The sequence below is a fragment of the Balaenoptera ricei genome, chromosome 11 (genome assembly GCF_028023285.1).
Source record: "Balaenoptera ricei isolate mBalRic1 chromosome 11, mBalRic1.hap2, whole genome shotgun sequence".
In the NCBI taxonomy this organism is placed as follows: domain Eukaryota; kingdom Metazoa; phylum Chordata; class Mammalia; order Artiodactyla; family Balaenopteridae; genus Balaenoptera; species Balaenoptera ricei.
The window spans coordinates 8,518,785-8,542,095 of NC_082649.1; the positions used below are offsets into that span (position 1 = coordinate 8,518,785).

A 23,311-nucleotide genomic window follows, 5' to 3' on the forward strand; every position below is an offset into this window, starting at 1 on the left:
TTGTATGTGAGAAATTTTTTTTCTTTTGCTCCTTTTAAAATTCTCTCTGTGTGTTTGATTTTACACAGTTTTGTTATAATGTGTCTTGCAAAAGATCTTTGTGGGTGAATCTTTTGGGGGTTTGAGAGCTTCGTGACCTTGGATGTCCAAACTTCTCCCCAGATTTTGGAAGTTTTCAGCTATTATTATTATTTTTAAAAATTAATTAATTAATTAATTTTTGGCTGCTTTGGGTCTTTGTTGCTGCATGCAGGCTTTCTCTAGCTGCAGCGAGTGGGGGCTACTCTTTCTTGTGGTGTGCGGGCTTCTCATTGCGGTGGCTTCTCGTTGCGGAGCATGGGCTCTAGGCACAAGGGCTCAGTAGCTGTGACTTGTGGGCTCTAGAGTGCAGGCTCAGTAGTGGTGGTGCACGGGCTTAGCTGCGCCGCGGCATGTGGGATCTTCCCAGACCAGGGCTCGAACCCATGTCCCCTGCGTTGGCAGGCAGTTTCTAAACCACTGTGCCACGAGGGAAGTCCCTATTATTTTTTTTTAAATTTTTTATTTTATATTGGAGTATAGCTGATTAACAATGTGATAATTTCAGGTGCACAGCAAAGCACTCAGCCATACGTATACATGCATCCATTCTTCCCTATCAGCCATTATTTTTTAAAATAGCTTTCTGCCCCTTTTCTCTCTTTTATCCTTCTGGGACTCCAATAATGTGTAGATTGTTTCCTTTTTTTAAAATTGGGATATCATTGACATGTAGCATATTAATTTCAGGTAGCATATTAATTTCAGGTGTATAACAATGATTTGACATTTGTACATATTGTAAAATGATCACAACAATAAGTCGAGTTAACATCTATCCCCACAGGTAGTTACAGTTTTTTTTTCTTGTGATGATAACTTTTAAGATCTACTCTCTCAGAAACTTTCAAATACACAATAAAGTATTAACTATAGTTGCCATCCTGTCTGTACATTACATCCCCAGGACTTATTTTGTAATTGGAAGTTTGTACCTTTTCACCCCCTTCACCCATTTGCACCCCTTCACCCACCTCTGGCAACCACCAATCTGTTCTCTGTACCTATAAGTTTGGTTTTGTTTTTTGTTTTCCTTTTCAATTCCACATGTAAGTGAGGTCATACAGTATTTGTCTTTCTGTCTGACTTATTTCACTTAGCATTTTGCCCTCAAGGTCCATCCGTGTTGACACAAATGGCAAGATTTTATTCTTTTTTATGACTGAATAATATCCTGTTGTATATGTATACCACATTTTCTTTATTCATCCATCATTGGACACTTATATTGCTTCCATGTCTTGGCTACTATAAATAATACTGCAGTGAACATGGTGGGTACATATATATTTTCAAGTTAGTGTTTTCATTTTCTTCTATTAAATACAAAGAAGTGGAATTGCTAGATTATATGGTAGTTTAATTTTTAATTTTTGGAAGAACCTCTATACTGTTTTCCATAGTAGCTGCACCAGTTTACATTCCAACTAACCGTGCACAAGGGTTCTCTATTCTCCACATTTTCACCAACACTTGTTATCTCTTGTGTTTTTATAATAGGAATTCTAATAGGTGTGAGTTTATCTCATTGTGGTTTTGGTTTGCTCCAATCATCGGTGATGTTGAGCATCTTTTCATGTACCTATTGGCTGTCTGTATGTCTTTGGAAAAATGTCTATTCAGATTCTCTACTCTCATTTTAATCAATTATTTGTTTTTTTGGCTATTGAATTATGTGAGTTCTTTATATATTTTGGATATTAACCCCTTGTCAGATGTACAATTTGCAAATATTTTCTTCCCTTTTGTAGTTTGATTTTTCATTTTATTGATGGTTTTCTTTTCTGTACAGAAGCTTTTTAGTTTGATGTAGTCCCACTTGTTTATTTTCGTTTTTGTTGCCTTTGCTTTTGGTGTCAAATCCAAAAAATGATCATCAAGATGGATGTCAAGGAACTTACAGCCTGTATTTTCTTCTAGGAATTTTATGATTTCAAGTCTTACATATAAGTCTTTAATTGATTTTGAGTTAACTTTTGTGTATGGTGTAAGATTGTGGTCCAGTTTCATTCTTTTACATGTGCCTGTCATGTTTTCCTAACACCATCTGTTGAAGAGACTTTTTTTTTCCATTGTATACTCTTTGCTTCTTTGTTGTAAATTAATTTGATTGTATATGCCTGGGTTTATTTCTTGGCTCTCTATTCTATTCCATTGATTTATGGGTCTCTTTTTTATGCCAGTACCCTACTGTTTTATTACATCTTTGTAATGTAGGAAACATGTAGGCATCAGGAAACATGATGCCTCCAGCTTTGTTCTTCTTTCTCAAGATTGCTGTGGCTATTCGAGGTCTTTTGTTGTTCCATACAAATTTTAGGATTGTTTGTTCTGTTTCTGTGAATTGTTTCTATTAATGGTATAGTTTGTTTGTATTAGTGCTATCACATAGTTCATATAGGCTTTCTTACTCTCTTTTATTCTTTTTCCTTTGTTCTCCTCTGACTGGATAATTTGGGTAAATGATCTGTCTTTGACATAGATTCTTCTTCTTCTGGATCAGGTCTGCTGTTGATATTCTCTATTATTGCATTTTTCATTTCACTTTTGTATTCCTTCGCGCCAGAGTTTCTGTTTGGTTCTTTTTTTATTATTTCTATTTCTCTATTAAACTTTTCATTTTGTTTGCTTATTGTTTGCCTGATTTTATTGAATTGTCTTTGTGTGTTCTTGTAGCTAACTGAGCTTCCTGAAAGCAACTACTTTGCAGTCTTTATTAGGCAAATTGCAGAGCTCCATTTTCTGTGGCGGTCCGTGACTATATCATTATTGTGGTTTTTTGGAGGTGTCATGTTTCCTTGAGTTCTCATGTTCCTTGAAGTTTTGCGTTGCTGTCTTCATATTTGAAGAAGAAGTCACCTCCTTTAGTCTTTGCTGACTGTCTTCAGGAGGGAAATACCTTTTGTCTACTAGGGATTCTGAAGCTTTCTTGGACCTTTCCTATGGCTATGCCTGCTCCACACTTTTCTCTCTCTGGGGGACCTCTGCAGATCGCGCTTTCTCTGGAATCTGCACGGCCAGGCCAGGTGCTCACAACCTCCTGCTGCTTTCCTTAGGGCAGTGGCGGGTGCTCAAGCTTGTGTGCTTAATCCCGATCCTGCTGAATAGGGCTGGCTGTCTACAAACTCTCACAGTCATTGCCCCTGGGGGTGTGTGTGCAAAGTGAGCCAGCCACAGGGTGGGGCTGTGTATGGGTGAGGCATATGGATTGGTTGCGCTGTCCATGGTCCAGTTGCGGGGGGATCCGTAGGTGAGGCCTCCCCAGCAGCTCATGAGTAGGCTTTCCTAATGGAGTCCCTGAAACAGTTAGTAGGATCTGCATCCCTTTGATGCTCCCTGAGAACCCTGGATTCTGTTCTCCCAGCCCCGAGCCACGTAGTGTACCTCGTTATCCTGGATGGGGCAAGCAAGAAACGGTCTTGTTTGGCAGGGTCCCTCACAGCTGGGAAAACTGAGCGCTCCCTCAAACCCTCTCACCTTCCCCAGTGGAGAGATCATGAGCTAAGAGGGTCTCTCTTGGTCCTGAGCTGTGCTGCCTTTGAGCAAGTGGTGATGTGGCTCAAGCGAAAGTGTCCTTGTTACCCTCTTCGATGCATCCCATCTTGGATATTTTTCTTCCTCAGACAATGTGCTAGATCTTCACCACTGGACTCTCAGACTTCCACAAAGGCCACTCTGTCAGTAGGTGATTTTCAAAATCGGTGTCCTTTGGGGGAAAACAGTAGAAAACTCCTATTCTGCTATTTTGCTCATAGACTGTTGTTTTAATGTTTGCCCTGGAACTTTGGATATGCCGTGCTCCCAGAACTGCAAGCAAACAGGATGACTACTCATGATTTTGCATTTTGCCCTCATGTACCTTCTTGGAGAGGCTTCCAGAATTGGTAAGGAGTCAGGAGGACAGCTTCTTTGTTCCAATGGTGCTATGAATGCCTAGTTTGGTGCCTGGCATATAGAGGCATTCAATAAATATTTGCCAAGGGACCAGAATAAGAAACTTAGAAAATGCTAAGAAACTTAGAAAGTCATTTAGTGATGAACCTCTGCATAATTCCATATTGAATAATCCTTTATACATAGTCACAACTAAGTATTATTAATTGATTTACTGATTTTTAAAATGCATTAATCCAGGCAAAAGATATTTCAGTACTCCCCGTCAGACTGAGGAATTCAGCAATAAAGATTGTCTTTAATTTTTCATATTCTCGGCATAGTACACATTGGTAGAAGAAACAAAGGAATTGGCGCTAGGAAAATGCCTCCACAGGAAGGATATTTGGGTAAAGAAGACTATTCTCGCTCCAGTGAAGGCTGTTGGCCTTTATCATTTTAAGCCACAGGGTGTCACCTCAGAGTAAGATTTTTTAAAATGCCTTAACTTAGGAGAACTTGGCTATTAATCATAGGGTTGATTCTGTGTAGCACTAAAAACCGTTTTATCAGAAGTATGAGTAAATAAATGTAATATGGACACCAAATTATTCTCTACAGCCTGTGCCCAAAATAAGCTCAGAAGCTCCTCAGATGGCAGAATTCTTCAATTTTCATGGCAATGAAGAGAGCTGTGTTCAAAAGCAAGAGTACACTCCTTCGACCAGCCACCAACAAACGAGTTAGCATTCATTTGAGATCACTCTAGTTTCAGCCACAGTGTGTTTACTGCTTGTGTTCATTTTTGAAGTGCTGTGTGTTCATAGTTTTAACCCCTTTATGAGAATGTCAAAAAGTCCTGGTTAAAAGAGGCATGCAGTTACCATGGAAACAAAGCTGAGCCAACTGCATCACTTAGGACCTGCATCCTTTAACAAGTGCACTGATTTCCCTAGGGGTCCCTGTTCTCTCTGGAGAGCCATTCCTTTGTTTCAGGTAAAGTACTTAACAAGATTGCCTCTTCAAAAAGGGTTTTCTATGCCAAATTATTTCCATGTCCCTGAAGTGGTCCATCTGGATGATGACTTTAGTAGGTTCACAAATTCCAAGCAGCTCATTCAGGGGGCAACCAGCTTATTTACACAGTGTTCCTGGATTCGTCTCTCCATTGAAGGTAAATATTGTCTGTGCCAGCAGATGCCCTGCTTTTCCACGGGTGGTGCATTAGCATGATAAATCAAAATTCAAGGCCATGCTTTGAGCTGTTGCTACAAATATGTTGTCAGAAGAGAAAAAAAAAAAATCCGGAAGGGGCAGAACAGGCAGCAAGGAAAGAAATGTAAAGAAACGTAGTAGTTGTTCATCGGTGCCTAATTGGGGCTGACTGGAATCCTTTCTAAGTGGTTTCTTTGGGCCCTGACTGGGATATGGACACCATGTGGGATTCAAGCATGAGCTCTATTTGTTTTGAGGCTGGAAGAGGACAGTGCTGTGTCTGGATTCTTTCTTTGAGTTTTAAAAATCATTTAGCCTTGAAACAGTGCAACTCGCTAGAAAATATCCACCCATACTTTTCAAACAAATGAACACACCTAATCTAAGAGCAGTGAGAAGAGATAGTTGCACCTCTCAAAGCTGAGAGTTTTTCTTATGCTTTTCATTTTATTTTATTTTTTCTATTAGAGAGGCTGGTTGTGGGCTCTTTCTTTTCCAAGTGAGAATGTGACCTCTACCGAAGTTTTCAGTTTATGAAAATTCTATTAGAACAAAGCAACTAAGGTGTCCCATGAAGGTCATCATTCATATATGATCATTTTATCTATATATCTGGTATTATTAATTTAGTTCTTTCTGCATTTGGTCGTCCTTTTCTCTCAATTAGATATTTATTATCTCTCTTGTTTTACCTCTCATTTTGCTATTTCCTTTTTGTTTCTTTAATAGAAAATAATCTAAGTTGACATTTAAACCTAAGTTATTCATTTTTCTTAAAAATGTATCTTCTGTTTTACCACAGGGCATGAACTATTTTAACATTGACTATTCTCTGTTTTGCATAATTTTAATAGCAAAATTCTTTTTCTTTTCATTCTGTCACTTTGATGTTTATGACTGGTATTTCCTACTATGGTGCTATTTCTAAAAATTAGTATTTTACACTTCCTCCCAAAAGGTAGTTTTAGCAGATCTTAAAATGCTAAATTTTATTAATTTCAGTTTGTTATTTATGTAGTAGGTATTTGGGTCTCTGAGGTTTTTGATATTCCTGTATCTCTACCCTCACTGCTAGTATAAGATAATTAGAATACATTCTTGTTTTACTAAGATCCTTTTTTTTACAATATAAGATATATCTTATTGTGTAGAATCTTGGATATTCTGCAGCATTTACTCACTTATTCATTCTTTCATTCAGTGAATGTCTACTGATATCTACTATGCACCAGACACTTTCCTACGTGTTAGATATTCTAGTGAACAAAACAGACAACATACCTGCCCTCACTGGACCTTACCTTCTAGTGGGGGAGACATAATACACAAGAAAAGTGAAATATGTAGTATTTTATATTGTGATAGAGGCTAAGTAAAAATTAAGCAGGGAAGGGGATTTAAGAGCTGGGGGGTTGGATTGAAATTTTAGTTTGGATGGCCAGGGGAAACCTTAGTGTAGTTATGGAGGTGGTGGGGGGAGGCTGCAAGTTAGAAGAGCAGCAGGTGCAAAGGCCCTGAGGTGAGAGTGGCCCAGGGTCTGAGGAGCTGGAAGGAGACCAGGGTAGAGCAGTGGAATGCAGAAGGGGAAACTTGCCTCTTTGCTTTCCCACCATTTTGCCCAGCTCCCTGCACATAGTAACACTCAAATATTCATTGAGCAAATTCATGAAATTAAATTCCAGAACTTTCAGGGGGAAAATCTATAGTGACTAGCTAGATGTGGGAGGAGAGAGAGAAGAGCAGATGTCTTCCCAGTTAAGTGTGTGTGGCGGGGCTGAGTGTATGGTGGGGAAGAAAGAGCAGCTGGGGTGGGGAGGAATGGAAAAGAGTGGGTTTTGAGTGGAGATGTTGGGTAGGCAGTTGGAAACACAGGTTTGCTGCTTGAGAGAGCTCGGGCAAGAGAGGGATTTGGGGGATGACAGTTGAAGGGATGGGACTGATGAGCTCCTCCCTGGGAGCTGGCCTTGGACAGTCACGGTGTGGGGATGCAGAGAGGTATGGATGCTTTCTGTAGGCAGAGCCTCAGGCCTTGATGGTGGGAGAGAAGAGGGTGGTAAAAAGCAGGGGTCGGGCCTGGTGCTAGTGCACTACTGACAGTGACAAGATGCCACTGATAAGACAGAGGGCCCGGATGGGGTGAGGACATGTCTGGGGTGAACTGAACATCAGAATAAAAGATACTGTACTTCTTATTTCCCTACCCCTATCTTTCCCCTCCCTGCCTCCCTCTCCCCACTGGTAACCACTGGTTTCTTCTCCGTATCTGTGAGTCGGTAAGAGGTACAAACTATGAGGTATAAAATAAGCTAGAAGGATATATTGTACAACATGGGGAATATAGCCAATATTTTATAATAACTATAAATGGAGTGTATAACCTTTAAAAATTGTGAATCATTGTATTGTACACCTGTAGCTTATCTCACATTGTACAGCAGCTCTGCTTCAATTTTTTTAAAAAAGAAAATGTTTAGTAAATGCTGAACTGAAAACAGAATCTGTATTTAAATCTCATCAGCGGAGGCTCTCAGTCACTTGAGCTAGCGAGGACCCAAGATGAGCTCCTTTATGAGGCAGCTCTCAGTTCGGCGCTGAAGCTCCAGTGTCACCAGCAGGTGGCGCCCTCCGCGAGGTGATCCGATGCGCTTCCAAGGGCCAGTCTGCCTGGAAACCTCGCCACCTTGCTCTTTAGCCCAGAGCCCTGGAAGTGTTTTTTTTTTTTTTTTTTTAAAGCAACCATCTGCCTTTTTTTATTTATTTATTTATTTATTTATTTATTTTTATTTTTGGCTGTGTTGGGTCTTCGTTTCTGTGCGAGGGCTTTCTCTAGTTGTGGCGAGCGGGGGCCCCTCTTCATCGCGGTGCGCGGGCCTCTCACTGTCGCGGCCTCTCTTGTTGCGGAGCACAGGCTCCAGACGCGCAGGCTCAGTAGTTGTGGCTCACGGGCGGAGTTGCTCCACGGCATGTGGGATCTTCCCAGACCAGGGCTCGAACCCGTGTCCCCTGCATTGGCAGGCAGATTCTCAACCACTGCGCCACCAGGGAAGCCCCTGGAAGTGGTTTTGATGCCAACCATTACTGCTTGTCGTTTGACGCAGCCTGTATCTTGCTCAGGGGAGTGTTTCTGAATGTTACTGAGCTCATCAAAGGGATTGCACGTTCCCGTGGGTCCTCTTTCAGGCACCAGTAGACTTAGTGCTTTGATACTTGTGTTGTTCTTAGTCAACATGCCAAATGATAAGCAATTTGCAACAAGTAGGGAATGAGTTTCGCTTGCTGCTCATCAAGGCTAGATACTAGCAAAAAGAGAGCAAGATAAATTTAGGACCCAAGAAACGCGTGTGTGGTTATCAGCAAACTGCGCTTGCCTTCAGACAGAGCAGATGGTCATTTCGCTAAGTGGAAACAGTCGCGATTGGAAGAAGGCGATGCTCCAGGATGCCTTTCCTCAGTGGCAGAAGAAACAGACTTGGCAGGTAACGTTGTGCGCCCAGCCAGCCGGTCAAGCAAGAATGTGGCAAATGTGTAAGCGCTGAATGTCCCAACGGGAATTACAAGGCAGTTACAGTTTTAAGATCATAGTAGCTGCAGGACCCTAAAAACTAAGCACTTTGTCCTTTCAGAGACAAGCGCATTGCTGCACAAATGGTAGCTAAAAGCAAGCACTGTCTCCTCCTGGCAATCTGATTTCTGCCTCTTAACTCTTTGTGGCAATTTTCAGGGCCTAGGTGTTCTTAAATTTACAGGTCTCTGCTTTAGGTGATGATTATTAGGTAAATTTTTGAGTTAGAAATATCCACTCTGTACAAATGAAGGAGACTGATCTGAAAAGGCTGCATATGTGGTGTTGGCCTTCTGGATGAGTGACACTATGATACTTTGAAACAAAAGGCTCCAAGAAGGCAAATTTGGAAGCCCTAAGGTACTCGAGGACTGTGGTTAAGAGCCAGGCAGCCTGGGTTCCAATCCTGGAGCTGTCAGTGTGAGCTTGCACCAGTTATGTGATATCTGTGTTAAAAGTGGGCATTAACAGTGCCTATCTCACTTGGATTTTGTGAGAATTAAATGAGTTGATACATACATATCCCTTAGAACAGTGCCAGACCCCTCATGAGCCCTCGTAAAACTCCTTGGCACCCAGAAGCTGTTATGCCAACATTGCCCCTAGAAATGCCCCTACCCATCACATCCTCCGAAAAGCCTCTTACAACACCTCAGCCTGCTTCTTAGACATACTATCAGTTGCTCTGATTTAAAGTGCTGGGAAAGTTTGGATGAAATGAGCACTTGCCATAGAGTGAGTTTTAGTGGGAAGCAGCATGAAGCATCCGCCGAGGACTCTGGGCTCAAGCTGGCCTGGTGGGTCACGGCCAGAGTCAGCCCTGCTGCGGTCACAGCCAGGCAGCCAGTGGGGCTTCTGTGGATCGCATCTGTGCTTCCAAATGACTGTCCGCGCTCTGGGCAGCGGGTGGACTGAGCACACCTATTCTGAGCCCTTTGTTAGTTTTATTTAATGTTCTATTCTTCTTGTTCAGAAGGCATTTCTACTTCATCCTTAAAAGTTATTCCAGAGAACTTGAAAGGTTCTGCGATGATCACCACCTTTGAAAACTTCACTAGAGAACTGAAAAGAAAATACGAGGTAATGGTCCACTAAAAATGAAAAGCTAGCTTGTTGTGTGTTTAAAGTAACAGGTTCATATTCATTAATACCATTGTTATCCTTCCTGTGTGAAGGTGTCCCTGAGTCTCTGGGGAGGTAGGTTTGTCTTAGCTGTGGTCACTGAATTTAGTGCCTTTGTGAATTGTGGTTTTTATAAGACAGCTATTCCATGTCCATTTGCTACCATGGGACCAGATGGACCTATATGGAAAGGTTTGGTTTTGTTGATCGCATTCTCAGAAAACTGGACAACCAGGAAGCACTGTGATTTGGTCACAGTGATAGACAAGGAAGAGAAGGCAGGGGGACCATGTGGATGAGAGAGGTGTCTGGGACAAAGAAGGAGGTGACCGTGGGCAGGTGGTCAGCTGAGTGGTGGCCAGTTGAGACACACCGCACATACAGGCCGTCACAAAACCTTGCCTGCAAGGTGAACTTTGAAACCACTTCCATCCCCTCCATTTTGTCCTACTATTTATAAATCCCTACTGAGTTATTTATTAGCACATTTGAGAAAAGTATCTTACCCTAACGTAGATTCATTGAACTAACTTGGAAGATCTCCAATCTTATTTTCTGCAATACCAGTGTAAGCTAATTTATCATGGAAATTTGTTCATGATATTCAATACGTGTATTAATAGCATGAATATAAGTTTTACTATTTTTAGCTTATTGTCCTTTATGGGTATCAAACCTGAGGTAACACACGAAGTGTGTGGCATGGTGTCTTATTATAGTTCTTTAGTGATAATGTTTGCTGTGAATATTATGTGCAGGCAACATCTTTTTAATACAAAGCCCACACCTGATTTGGGTAGTTATGCTTAACCCAACCGTGCTCATTTTGTTATTGTTATGGTTTAGCTTAGGTACAGAAGGAGCCCACTTTATTCAGAAACTGCAAAGCAAGCACCAGATTGCCTAATAAAACTTTTAAACCAGATACATCTGTGCAGGTAAGTGTTGGGTTCAAAACAAATTTATGGACTTGGGATCCCTCACAAACAACATTTCCAAGGGGAAAGAAGAGAAAGGAGATTTTTTTTTTTTTTTAAATAAATTTATTTTATTTATTTATTTATTATTATTATTATTTTTTTGGCTGTGTTGGGTCTTCGTTTCTATACGAGGGCCTTCTGTAGTTGCGGCGAGCGGGGGCCGCTCTTCATCGCGGTGCGCGGGCCTTTCACTATCGCGGCCTCTCTTGTTGCGGAGCACAGGCTCCAGACGCGCGGGCTCAGTAGTTGTGGCTCACGGGCCTAGTTGCTCCACAGCATGTGGGATCTTCCCAGACCAGGGCTCGAACCTGTGTCCCCTGCATTGGCAGGCAGATTCTCAACCACTGTGCCACCAGGGAAGCCCAGGAGTCGTGTATTTTTAAGACAAGAACCGTCTAGAGAAAAATATGAAGTATCTTTGCAGTAAGATTAAGAAGGTCTTGTGTCAGGTCCAGGCGGTCCCAGTGAAATTCGTTGCTTTTGTTTTTGTCAGACTGAATAAACTAGAACAGTTTCACACTTTCGTTCTTCAAGAGCTGAGCAATCTTGAGGAGGATATTGGGGGTCTGCAGCGCCTTGAAGAGGATGTTCTGGTAAGTTCTTTTTGTTTGGAACATTCTCTGTGACTTAAGAAGATCTGTTCCCGGGTGGAGTGACTGTCAACCACTTCAACCAACCAACCTTTTGTTCAATTTTAGGAATTTTGGGGGAAACAGTCTGATGATCTGAGATCATTCTGTGAACTGCAACTGCTGAGGTATTTATTTATTTATTTTTTAACAAGCATTCTTTCTAGAAGTATCTTAGTGGAAGTATGAGGTATTTAGCTAGAGCATGAGTGGTCGATGTTGGTGAAACCTTATGTAAGTAGCTAATTAGCCACGTCTTTTCTAAGCAGCCACTTCCGGGGCACTCTCTGGGCACAGGGCGTGGCTTGGGATATTGCTCAGGAAAGATCATCCGAATTTCAGTGTTTTTTGATACAAAGTGTTTTCTTTTTAAGCAATATTTTAAAAAATTAAAATAGATTTTAAGAAAAATATAGAGGTTTCTGTGTGAACAGTTGATTTTCATTTAAAATGAATTGTGTTCTTGAAAGAATATATTCTATACACCTTACATATAATATATGTAAATATTTTAAACATATATATATATTTTAAAACAACACATGGGTTTATCTTGCTGCACGTCCCTTTCACTGTGATTAGTCAGTTATATTCTGAGGCTGCTGCTTCTATCCATTTGGACCATTGTTCCTCTTTCTAGAATGTAGGGAGTCGGGGAATGGAGAGTGGAGCCCTTCACTCCACTGCCTGTGCCCTGGGAGAAATTCTAGTGTTTTCTTCCTGCTTGAATCAAAAGGGATCCCTATATAAAGTTATAATGGCTAAAGCTTTCTCTACTAGCATGAGCATCAGCTTTTATCACAGAAATGTAAGTCACGTGGTTTTAAAAAGGATATTATTCTTTTTTTCCTTTCAAAATATTTATTTATTTATTTATATTTGGCCGCACTGTGCAGCATGTGGTTCCCCGACCAGGGATCGAACCCTCGCCCCCTGCATTGGAAGCTCAGAGTCTTAACCACTGGTCCGCCAGGGAAGTCCCCAAAAGGGTATAATTCTGATCACATCGTGTATTTCAAACCAGAACAACAAAAACTGTCAAAATTTGAGTTATCCATTCTGCTATTTACTCCAGTTAACATAATGAATAATAATGACAGCATAGTCTACAGATTTTCAAAGTTCTTTCATACACACATCGTCTTCCATGTACCATTATACATGATGAAAGTGGATATCCATTTAAATTCTCTTCACTGAATGCCCATGGTTGGTTAGGAATGGTTCTCAAACTGGTTGGAATAAGACCTCCTAACACTTTTAAAATTTATTGAGGATCCCCAGAGAGCTTTTGCTTTGTGGGTTATATCTGTGAATATTTTCCACATTAAAAATTGAGACTGAGTTTTTTAATGTATTTATTTAAAAATAACAGTAATAAATCATTACATACTGATGTAAATAACAGACTTTTATGAAAAATAATCAGACTTTTCAAAACAAGAAATTTGAGAAGAGTAGCATTGTTTTATGTTTTTGCAAATCTCTTTAATGTCTGGCTTAATAGAAGACTTTATATCTGCTTCTGGATTCAATCCGTTGTGACACCACACAACTTGTGGCCTCTAGAAAACTCCACTGTACATTTGTGAGAGAGGAAGAATGAAGAAAGCAAATAATGTCTTAGTACTAGTAACATTATTACCAAAATAGTTTTGACCTCACAGAACCTTTGGAAACATAGTCTCCTTAGGGGTCCCAAAGGTTCACACTAGAATTTTGACATCTTTGAGAAACTGAAAGTTCTTGCATCATAGTAGTATAAGGGGGACAGTTACTTGAAATGAAGCTGGGAGCATGACTAACTCTCTGTGACCACGTTTGTTTGTTTGTTTGTTTGTTTATGGCTGCGTTGGGTCTTCGTTGCTGCACGCGGGCTTTCTCTAGTTGCAGCGAGGGGGGACTACTCTTTGTTGTGGTGCGCGGGCTTCTCATTGCGGTGGCTTCTCTTGTTGCGGAGCACAGGCTCTAGGCACGCGGGCTTCAGTAGTTGTGGCTCGCGGGCTCTAGAGCGCAGGCTCAGTAGTTGTGGCGCACGGGCTTCGTTGCTCCGCGGCACGTGGGATCCTCCTGGACCAGGGCTCGAACCCGTGTCCCCTGCATTGGCAGGCGGAGTCTTAACCACTGGGCCACCAGGGAAGCCCTCTGTGACCATGCTGAGGAGTTTGAATTTTATACTAAGGGTGAAGGAAAATATGGATGGGTTTGAGCAAAGGCATTGGGTGTGATGGTGATATAATCTGATTTATACTGTAAGAAAATCTTTCTAGTTGCTATGTTGAAAATTGATTGGAAGAGGGAAGAGTAGCAGAGGAAAGCTTGACTGGAGGCCTTTGGAGAGGGTGAGAAATGGAGAGACTCCAGATACGTTTGGGAGCTGGAATTAGTAAATTACTGACAGATGGAAGCAGTAGGTAAAGGAAGGAGAGTTAGGGATATGCCTCCTAGGTTGCTGTCTTCTAGCAATTGGATGGTGCTGCCACTTAGAGAGAGAAGGAAGACTGGGGAGGGAAGTGTGGCTGGAGCAGAACCTAGAGTTCATTTGTTAACATTTTAACTTTCAGTTGTCCACGCACCTCCAAGTGTTGATGAGAACCTGGAAAAATGGACAATTTTCCAGAAAAATACAATTTAATAAAACAGACTTCTAAACAGATGTGAAAACATAGGCAAATATTCATAGAAGAAATAAAGTTGTTAAAGAACTTCCCTCCAAATATGTGTATGGTCCAGATTGCATCACAGAGGAATTCTACCAGTCCTTTAAAGCGGGATAACTTTAGTGTTGTTGAAACTATTCTAGCACATAGGAGAATAAAAATTCTCAATTTTTTTTAATGAATCTTGCATTGCAATACCAAAACAAGAAAAATTGCAGAGAGACCCATGGAATAATCTCACTTATGATCACGGGTGGTACCATCAGAAGTCAGTCACATTTTAGTTAAAAGAAGGAGGCAAGGAGGTATTTTCTTCCAGGAAGAGGCTGAGGATTTTGGGGAATTTGTTGCCAAGAGATTGAGCTGTAGGGGCTAGAGAGGAGGAGCTCAGGAGGGTGGGGAAGGGGAGTAGATTGGGGCAAAGGAGGAGATGTACAACCAGCAGCTGGTGAGAACGGGTGACAGTGTGGGTGACAACGGCTGTCTTTTGGCAGTTACGAAGGCAAAGAGGGATTTGAAACCAGACAGGATTGACTCTGAGAGACTTTTAAAGGAGAGAGTTTATAGAATTGCCACTGTGATCCCTAATGCTTCCCAGATGGGCCAGTGGCTCATGGGGCTACCACTCCAAGAGCTTTCTGGCAGTGTTGTCAGGCCCACCGAGTAAATAAATATGGAATGTGTAGAGCAACTGCCACCTCTTCTGTTTTTGGACACAGTCACTTTAAGGACAACCACCCTCCCACCCAGCTAGATTCTTCGAATACTATTTTGTTCATTCCTACAGCATTTAATAACGGGGCTTGTTGAGCAGATATCAACTTTGAGATTTTCTTCAAGCTAGAGGTCGGAATTAGGTTCCCTAAGTAGAATACTTAGGGAAATACAAATACAATACAAATACACTTTAATAAGAATGCAATTTCATTTATCTTAAAGAATTTAGTATTTCTTTTTTGAAAACGTGTGTTCCGTTTCATTTTATTTGAGAGTAAATGAAGTGGGTGATTTTCTAAAAACTCCTTCTGTGTCCAAAGTTGTGATTTGAGATTTCTGACACAGCAGTTATTCCACTTCTAGGAAATGACCTTAAAGATGAAATCGGACTGTGCAAAGACATGTAGACCAACATGTATTACAAACTACTCTAATAGGGAGATATTGGAAGGTATCTAGATGCCCAGCTAGTGTTTGGTTAAGTAGATTGATACATTCATGTGATATACCATGTTGCCATCAAAAAGAATGACTTAGATCATATTGACTTGAAAGATGTTCAACATGAGTAAAAAGTAAAAGCTTGTTGCAAAGCAGCTTCTATAACAAAATCCCACTTTTTTTTTTTAAAGATTGTACCAATTTACACTTTTTTAAAATAAATTTATTTTATTTTTGGCTGCATTGGGTCTTCGTTGCTGTGCGCAGGCTTTCTCTAGTTGTGGTGAGCGGGGGCTACTCTTTGTTGTGGTGCGCAGGCTTCTCATTGCGGTGGCTTCTCTTGTTGTGGAGCACGGGCTCTAGGCGCACAGGCTTCAGTACTTGTGGCGCGTGGGCTCAGTAGTTGTGGCTCACAGGCTCTGGAGCGCAGGCTCAGTAGTTGTGGCGCACGGGCTTAGTTGCTCTGCGGTATGTGGGATCTTCCCGGACCAGGGCTCGAACCCGTGTCCCCCACATTGGCGGGCAGATTCTTAACCACTGTGCCACCAGGGAAGCCCTCCATCTGTTTTTAATGTTAGATGAGGGTGCATATGTTCGTATGTTCACTCACTCAATGAACTGTTGAGTCTTTTAGGTAACAGCTACTGTCTTAGATCCTGGGGGTAGAACAAAAGGCAAGAGGTCCTCGACCTCATAGGGAGTACATTCTAGTAGGAAGGTAGATGGTAAACAATTAAACAGATAAGAATTCATGATTAAAAAAAAAAAGAATTCATGATAGTGGTAAAGGCTAAGAAGGAAAAAAGTGTGAGGTGAGAGAATCTGATAGTATGGAAAGAGGAGAGTCAAGTCAAACCTTCCGAAGGAAGTGAAATTTGCGTTCAAACTTGATGGGTGAGATGGAGCCACTGGTGGGAGAGCGGGGCAGGAGCACTTCGGAGGAAATGGACGGGATGTCTGAGGCCGTAAGCAGCTTGGTATGTTCTAGGAATTCAGTGAGGGCCAAACAAAAGGACTGAGGGTGTAGCGGTATAAGATGAGGTCAGAAGGCGGGTGCGTGGTGCTGGTGGTCACCTAGGGCCCTGCAGGCCACAGTAAGGACACTGGATTAGATTCTAATTGCAATGAAAGGGGTAAAAGTAAAGGACTGTCCGTTCTCAAGGGCGTGTGTGTGTTGGTGTGGGGAGTCAGATCAAGGTGCCGGGGCACATGGAGCTGGAAGGGTTGCTGGTGGGTTAGACGTGGTGGGTGGGGAAACAGCAGGATTAAGGGCAACTTCCAGCTTGGGGCTTGAGCAGCGAGGTGGAGATCGGTGTCATGTAAGGAAATAGTGAAGACTAGGAAAGGTCTGGTTTTATGGGTAGGGGGAGGAGGAGGATGTCGATAGATATTGAAGACTTGATTTGACACATACATCTGATTTGTGACTTCAGCGTCTGGATGGAGTTGTCAGGTGGGTAACTGGAAGTTCAGGACTGAAACTCACGGCAGAGGGACTTGAGCACGAGACTGGATGAGTTGACTTAGGGACCAATTATAGAGAGCAGTTGTTCCAGGACAGAATTCTCGGGCTGCTCCAGTGTGTTGAAGTTTGATAAGGGAGAGGAAGCCAGCAGAAGAGGGCGAGAGGGCTTCCCTGGTGGCGGAGTGGTTACGAATCCACCTGTCAGTGCAGGGGACATGGGTTCAAGCCGTGGTCCGGGAAGATCCCACGTGCTGCGGAGCAACGAAGCCCGTGCGCCACAGCTGCTGAGCCTGCAAGCCATAACTACTGAGCCCGTGCGCCACAACTACTGAGCCTGTGCTCTAGAGCCCACGAGCCACAACTACTGAAGCTCGTATGCCAAGAGCCTATGCTCCACAACAAGAGAAGCCACTGCAATGAGAAGCCCACGCAGCGCAACTAGAGAAAGCCTGTGCGCAGCAATGAAGACCCAACTCAGCCAAAAATAAATAAATAAAATAAATAAATTTATAAAAAAAAAAAAAAAGAAGAGGGCGAGAAAGAATTGTCCAAGGACGGGGTGGTGTTGCAGAGGATGAGAGCGTGTGGGTACATGAATATGTAGTAAGAGGTCTAGATTCTAGAAGATATTCATCAAAATGTCATCTGTGGTTATTTCTGTGTGGTGACATTTTAGGTGACTTTACTTTCTATATAGGCTGTTCTGTGTTTTTAGAATTTAGTGCAAGATATAAATTACTTTTGTGTAATAAACTTAAACAGCATAACATTTATAAAGTAAGAGTGAACTTTTTCCCCTCTCCCCAACCCTCCCTCTTCTCTATGATCCAGAGAGAACTATCTCCTTACTGTTTAGTATATGTTCTTCTAGATATTTTCTCTATGTTTATGTAAGGATATATACAAATCTCTTTATAAGTTTAATTATGTATATTTTAAGTGACAAATGATATACTAAATATTATGAGTATTGCTCTTCCTTTGTTCTCTCAGTAACAGAAGTAGGATTCCTTTCCAAGTCAATAGTAAGGATCTGCTAATTTTTTAATAACTGTAAAGTATTCTAGCTTATGGGCCTACTACAACTTATACATGTGATTTCCTATTGATGAACATTCAGATTATTTTAAATTATTTCAAATAAATCTGTAGTGAATACGCTTGTCCCTATATCTTGAATGACTTTTGTTATCAGGAAGACATTACTATTTTATTTGGGGGAAACAAAAATAACAAATCTCCAAATCAGAATAGTACTAAAAGAGGATATGGGTAAAAGACTAATCTGGGCTAAGAATATTAGAATTCCCAGCCCTAGTGGGGAATTGGATCAAATGCAAATTAAATGTACGTGTTATAGTTGGTCATATGTAAGAGAAATCAGACTCCAGCGGCTAAACCAAATAGGAATTTAATTTTAACCCTGTAAGCAGCAGCCCGGAGGGCTGAAACAGCAGCTTTAAGTGGTCGTTAGGGACCCAGGTTCTTCTAGCCTTCCGCTCTGCCATCCTTCATGGGGCTTTGGGCTTCTTGGTCACAGGATGGCAGCTCTGCCTCTAAGCATGTCTTCTATACTCCAGGCAGGGAGAAGGGGATGGGTGAAGGATTTGGTAAAAGACGTGTGCCACTAAAATCTATCCTCCCTTTTTTTGTTTTTGGCTGTGCCATGTGGCACGTGGGATCCTAGTTCCCCAAGAAGGGATCAAAGCAATGCCCCCTGCCGTGGAAGTGTGGAGTCTTAACCACTGGACCGCCAGGGAAGTCCTTCTCCCCTTTTTTTAAAATTAAGGAAACAGTGTTCATGGAAGCCAAACCAATAGACTTTTGTCTCCATCTTGTTGAGTCACGTGAACCTCCCTAGTTACAAGGGAATCTGGGGTGGCAAGAATCTAACTGAGCACATTACCGTCCTCCCGCAAAGTGGGGTTCTGTTAATAAGGAAGAAGGGGAGAACAGATGTTGGATAGGTAACCAGTAATGTCAGTCATGCCTAAATTAAATTATACGTGCTGAACACAGGAAAAAATGGAGAAGTAAATTGCACAGGTGATTCTGTCTGCCATTCTTCTCAATGAGCATGCGCCCTAGTGTTTGCATGAGGATGGGAGACTGTGTTGCCTCAGTTGACATCAGCTCCTACCTACCTCTTGTGTGAGCATCCAACTGGGCTCAATGACAACCTGGTTATTAACAACATGCATTTTTTTCATACAAGGTGGCCCCAAAAGCCCGCCCAGCCACTTTATCTGGTCCTTCACCCAAGAAATAGCTGTCTTTTCTCCAACACCAGAGGGAAGAATAACCTAGTGCATTAGACTGTCAGGAGATGGCATGTGTGTCTTGAAAGCAGCACATGTTTAAGAGAATTTTGAGAGCGATTTTGACCCCGGGCAGTTTCCCCCATTGCACTGACCTTAGCTTCCAGTGGCCGTGTAAGATGCAACTTCAGTGAATATCTGAGTTAGGGATGGAGCCGATGAAAAGGAGTGACATTCATGTTGGCTTGCTGAGTTCTAGAGACCAGGAAGGGGATAGTTCAGGCTCCACTAACTACTGTTCTCCTGTTCCTTTTCCACCAGTCTGAGCCACGGGAAGGAGATAAATCTACCTCAGGCCACAGCAGCGGTGCCTTAATGCTCTGTGTTCATTCACTCCAAATGGAATTCCTGAGACCAGTCAAGTTGGAATAGTCTGTAATATGTTGGTAGTTTGTCCACTTGTTTACAAACGTTAACCTTTTGTATTAAAATTTGGTCAGAAAATAGGAAATTCAGGATGTTTAGCAACTTGGAGTGATTTGGGTTTTTTTAAATGATTTTTTAAAGTAAAATTGATTTTTGAGAAGTGTCTTCAAGTTATTTGGGGGCAGGGAAACCTCAGCATCTGTATATATACTACTTAGTATATCTCTTTAAGGGAGGGTTTACTTTTATTTTCATAGCTCAGATGAAAATGGTGTTGTATTTTGAAATGGTTACTCTTTCATTTGATCCGCAAATATTCTAGTTTCTGTAGAACTTTAACATAACCACCAGCTTTAGCAGAGGAGAAATATTCATCTTTCAGTAATTACTAAATGCTCTAATAAAGTCTGGTGCATGAAGTTGTATATACAGTTGAGTGAATTTATTTTAGGAAAATGAAACCTACGTAAGTTCAGGCCATCTACAAAGTAACTTTGCTCATGATTCGATAAGTACAATTAAAGACTGTAGACTGAAAACCAGCTTATACATTATATAATTAAGTTACATAATATAGCTCATTTATAGTTTAATCAGCCTAAAGCAATCTTTACAACCCCAATTTGTCATCATTTTTCTTGAAAATTTTTTAATGAGGTACGTTTTAGTATATTGTTGTAAGCTTTATAGAGTATAAAAGTGTTTAATTAACTTCGTTTTTAGACGTGATTAACATTTAACTTAGTGAACTTTGAGTAAAGCAGATTACCCTCCATAAAGTGGGTGGGCCTCGTTCAATCAGTTGAAGGCCTTAAGAGCAAAGACTGAGGTTGCTGGAAGAAGCAGTTCTGTTTCAAGATTGCAGCATAGAAATTCTGCCTGAGTTTCCAGCCTATTGGCCAGCCCTGCAGATTTCACACATGCCAACTCCCACAATTTTGGGAGCCAATTGCTGAAAGATATCTCTCCCCCATCTATAATTTATTTATACATATATTTTGTATATCAGGATATCTATATGTATATCCTATTGGTTCTCTTTCTCTGGAGAATCCTGACTAATACCAGTGTCTCAAAACCAGTGTAGCTGAGACCTCTCCAAGGAGCCTAAGGAATGAAGTGTGTGTGTGTGTGTGTGTCAGAAAGGTGGGCAGGGGGTCGGAGTGGTTAGAATATGTGGATAATAAGTGTCAGTTTGGAATTTTGGTGCTAGAAAACTAGTATGTTAAGTAAAGCAATAAATCTCCAACATGAAAGAAACTCAGCTTTGTCTTTGGTCAAGGAAAGCTGGAAAAACTTGTTGCCATGTGGACCAGGATCTCTTGAGCAGGAGGCCCAGCTGTACTTGGTCAGGCTCTTATGTTTCTGGTCATTTAATCATTTGATTCTCCCATTTATGATATGGTCATTATTACTGACCTGATAATAGAGAAACAAATGCCGTCTGCGTTCCAGAGCACTGGTCACTATTGGCTGAAACCCCTCTTACCGGGAATTCAGGTAAGCTAGGGGCTTGCCTTTCGGTTTTTCCATTGGGTCACTGGGTTTCTTTCTTTATGTGGCACAGGCATTTTTTAAAAATTAATTAATTAATTAATTTATTTATGGCTGTATTGGGTCTTCGTTTCTGTGCGAGGGCTTTCTCCAGTTGCGGCGAGCGGGGGCCACTCTTCATCGCGGTGCGCGGGCCTCTCACTATCGCGGCCTCTCTTGTTGCGGAGCACAGGCTCCAGACGCGCAGGCTCAGTAGTTGTGGCTCACGGGCCCAGTTGCTCCGCAGCATGTGGGATCCTCCCAGACCAGGGCTCGAACCCGTGTCCCCTGCATTGGCAGGCAGATTCTCAACCACTGCGCCACCAGGGAAGCCCCAGCATTTTTAATTGTTTATAACGGGACACGGTGGCTTTGTAATGTGTCGGCTAGGCTGACCTGAATTTCCCAGGATCCCTGCTCCTGTACCTTTCTGGTGAGAGTGGGCCACAGAGAGAGGCCAGCGGGAGGCTTGCAGGGCAGAGTAACGGGTTTGCCATTTTGTGTGCACGTGCCCTGTGGCCTGTCTGCTGACTGCCCTCAGTGCCCTAAGGCAGATGCTGGGCCTGCAGCTACTCTGCCTTCCCCTGATCCTCTGTCAGCTCCTCCTCTGGGCCAGGTGTGTGCATAGCTCTGTGACACAGGCCCTGGCTTTTGCAGGTCACCCTCATCCCCAAGGTCAGAGGCAGCTAGACTGGCAGTCTGTGCTCGGGAGCTCCAGCTCAGGCCTTGCTCTCGGTCTTCCCCACTCCGTATCTATCCCCTCTTCCTGACTGACTGCCGTGTAGACTTCAAGCTCCAACATCAGACCTGACGACAACAGCCTTACAGAGGCCGCTTAATCACTCCCACAGCTGTGTAAGGTCAAGTTCTGTAGGGATATATGTGGGTCTCACCTAGTGGTTCTGCTTCTCAGCTTGGACACTAATAAACAGTGCAATAGTTTGGTTTTTTTTGGTTATCAAAAGAAGAAAGAAACTTCAAATAGACTTCAGAAGTGTGATTATTCTCACTGGGTGATGGTGTTTCAGTTGTCTTGGTCATATTTCTCGAGCCAGGAGTAGTAGCACGGTGGTGTGAGCTGAATCAGGAATAAATAGTGGCCTCAGCATTTATCTTTGGTTCCCCACGTGAATGAGGGGAGACTGAATCCTGACATGTTTAACAGCATAAACAGCACATTCTTACCCTTTTGTGATAATCCCCGTTTTCCCTCTAGGGGGTGCCCACTGGACGAGAGCTCTTTGAGCAGAGACCTTGTCTGATCTCCTCACCATTGTATTCCAAATCCTAGTGCGATGCCTGGCACGTGGGGGGCACTGGAGGAAGTGCCTCACCATTGCGGAGGGGATCGTGACTCCCATTAGAGTCCTGGGTGTTTAACCTCTGGAGTTTCCTTGGACAAAGTTTCCTCCTTGTCTATTTGGAGAATTGCTCACCCATCAAGACAGCTCAGGCACTGTCTCCTTTGGGAAAGTTTTCGAGGTAAGCTGTTTTCAGTACTTCTGTTATTTTATAATTAAATGTTTCTCCATCTACGTTACCAGACTATGAACTCTAAGGGCACGTATTTCATCTGGGTCACTTCTGTATCCCGAGTGTAATATACAGCACTGGGAAGGTAGAGTTGATGAGCTTTGCAATTGAACATTACTATTTCTAGTAGAGTCTATCGAAGCCCATAGGATTAAACTAGCTTTAAAAAAAATAAAGGCTAGTTCTACATGGACTATCTTTGGTAGAGGGCTTAAATCTTTCAGAGAAATTTGCCACTTGTAATATTTATCATTGGGGTCACAGTCAACAGGAAAGTTCATTTCCCTCGAAGTACATGACATCAGTCCAGGCAAAACTATGCAGAATTTTTTTCAGTGCTCAGATCTCACGAACTGAGGTGCCTCCCGGGGTCAGCTAGGTTCACAGGCCAAGTGTAAAAGGCTACGTGGTGGTAACTGGCGAGCACAAGAGCACTGCCCCGTGTCTCAAGGGAACAGACTGGTGCATGCAAATGCCACGGTACGTGCCGGAGCTTGCAGAGCGCCGATGAGGGCTGTACTGAGCCTCACGCCAGCTGGGCCGCCACGTGGGATTTGGCCTCAGATGGTGTCATAATGGGCTCCCCGTGGGCTGCCCGTAAGAGCCATACTGACTGCGTTTACAGAGCGCTCAGTGAGGGTATGACTTTCAGATTTACTCGTCCTCTTAGTGTCATCCGAGTGTTCCCTCAGCGCAGCTTCTCAAGACAGAAAAACGACCTACAAATCAGTAGCTTTTTTTTTTTCCCCCCATGACTGAAAGTCATGTGTTACTGAAGGTCAAGGCATATTTTAGGTGAGTGTAGTTTAGGTGTCATAA

The 23,311-nt window shown here is 42.3% G+C and overlaps 1 protein-coding gene across 1 annotated transcript in view; it reads left to right on the forward strand.

The window, feature by feature from the left end:
* The window catches only part of SYCP2L (synaptonemal complex protein 2 like), a 67,942-nt gene extending 48,566 nt beyond the window's left edge, over nt 1–19,376 (forward strand). The window contains exons 25-30 of the mRNA XM_059937764.1: nt 8,541–8,642; nt 9,702–9,808; nt 10,697–10,788; nt 11,324–11,423; nt 11,529–11,587; nt 19,322–19,376. Of these exons, the coding sequence (XP_059793747.1) occupies nt 8,541–8,642; nt 9,702–9,808; nt 10,697–10,788; nt 11,324–11,423; nt 11,529–11,587; nt 19,322–19,376 (515 nt within the window). The remainder of the gene's footprint in view (nt 1–8,540; nt 8,643–9,701; nt 9,809–10,696; nt 10,789–11,323; nt 11,424–11,528; nt 11,588–19,321) is intronic.
* The last annotated feature ends 3,935 nt before the right edge of the window (nt 19,377–23,311 follow it).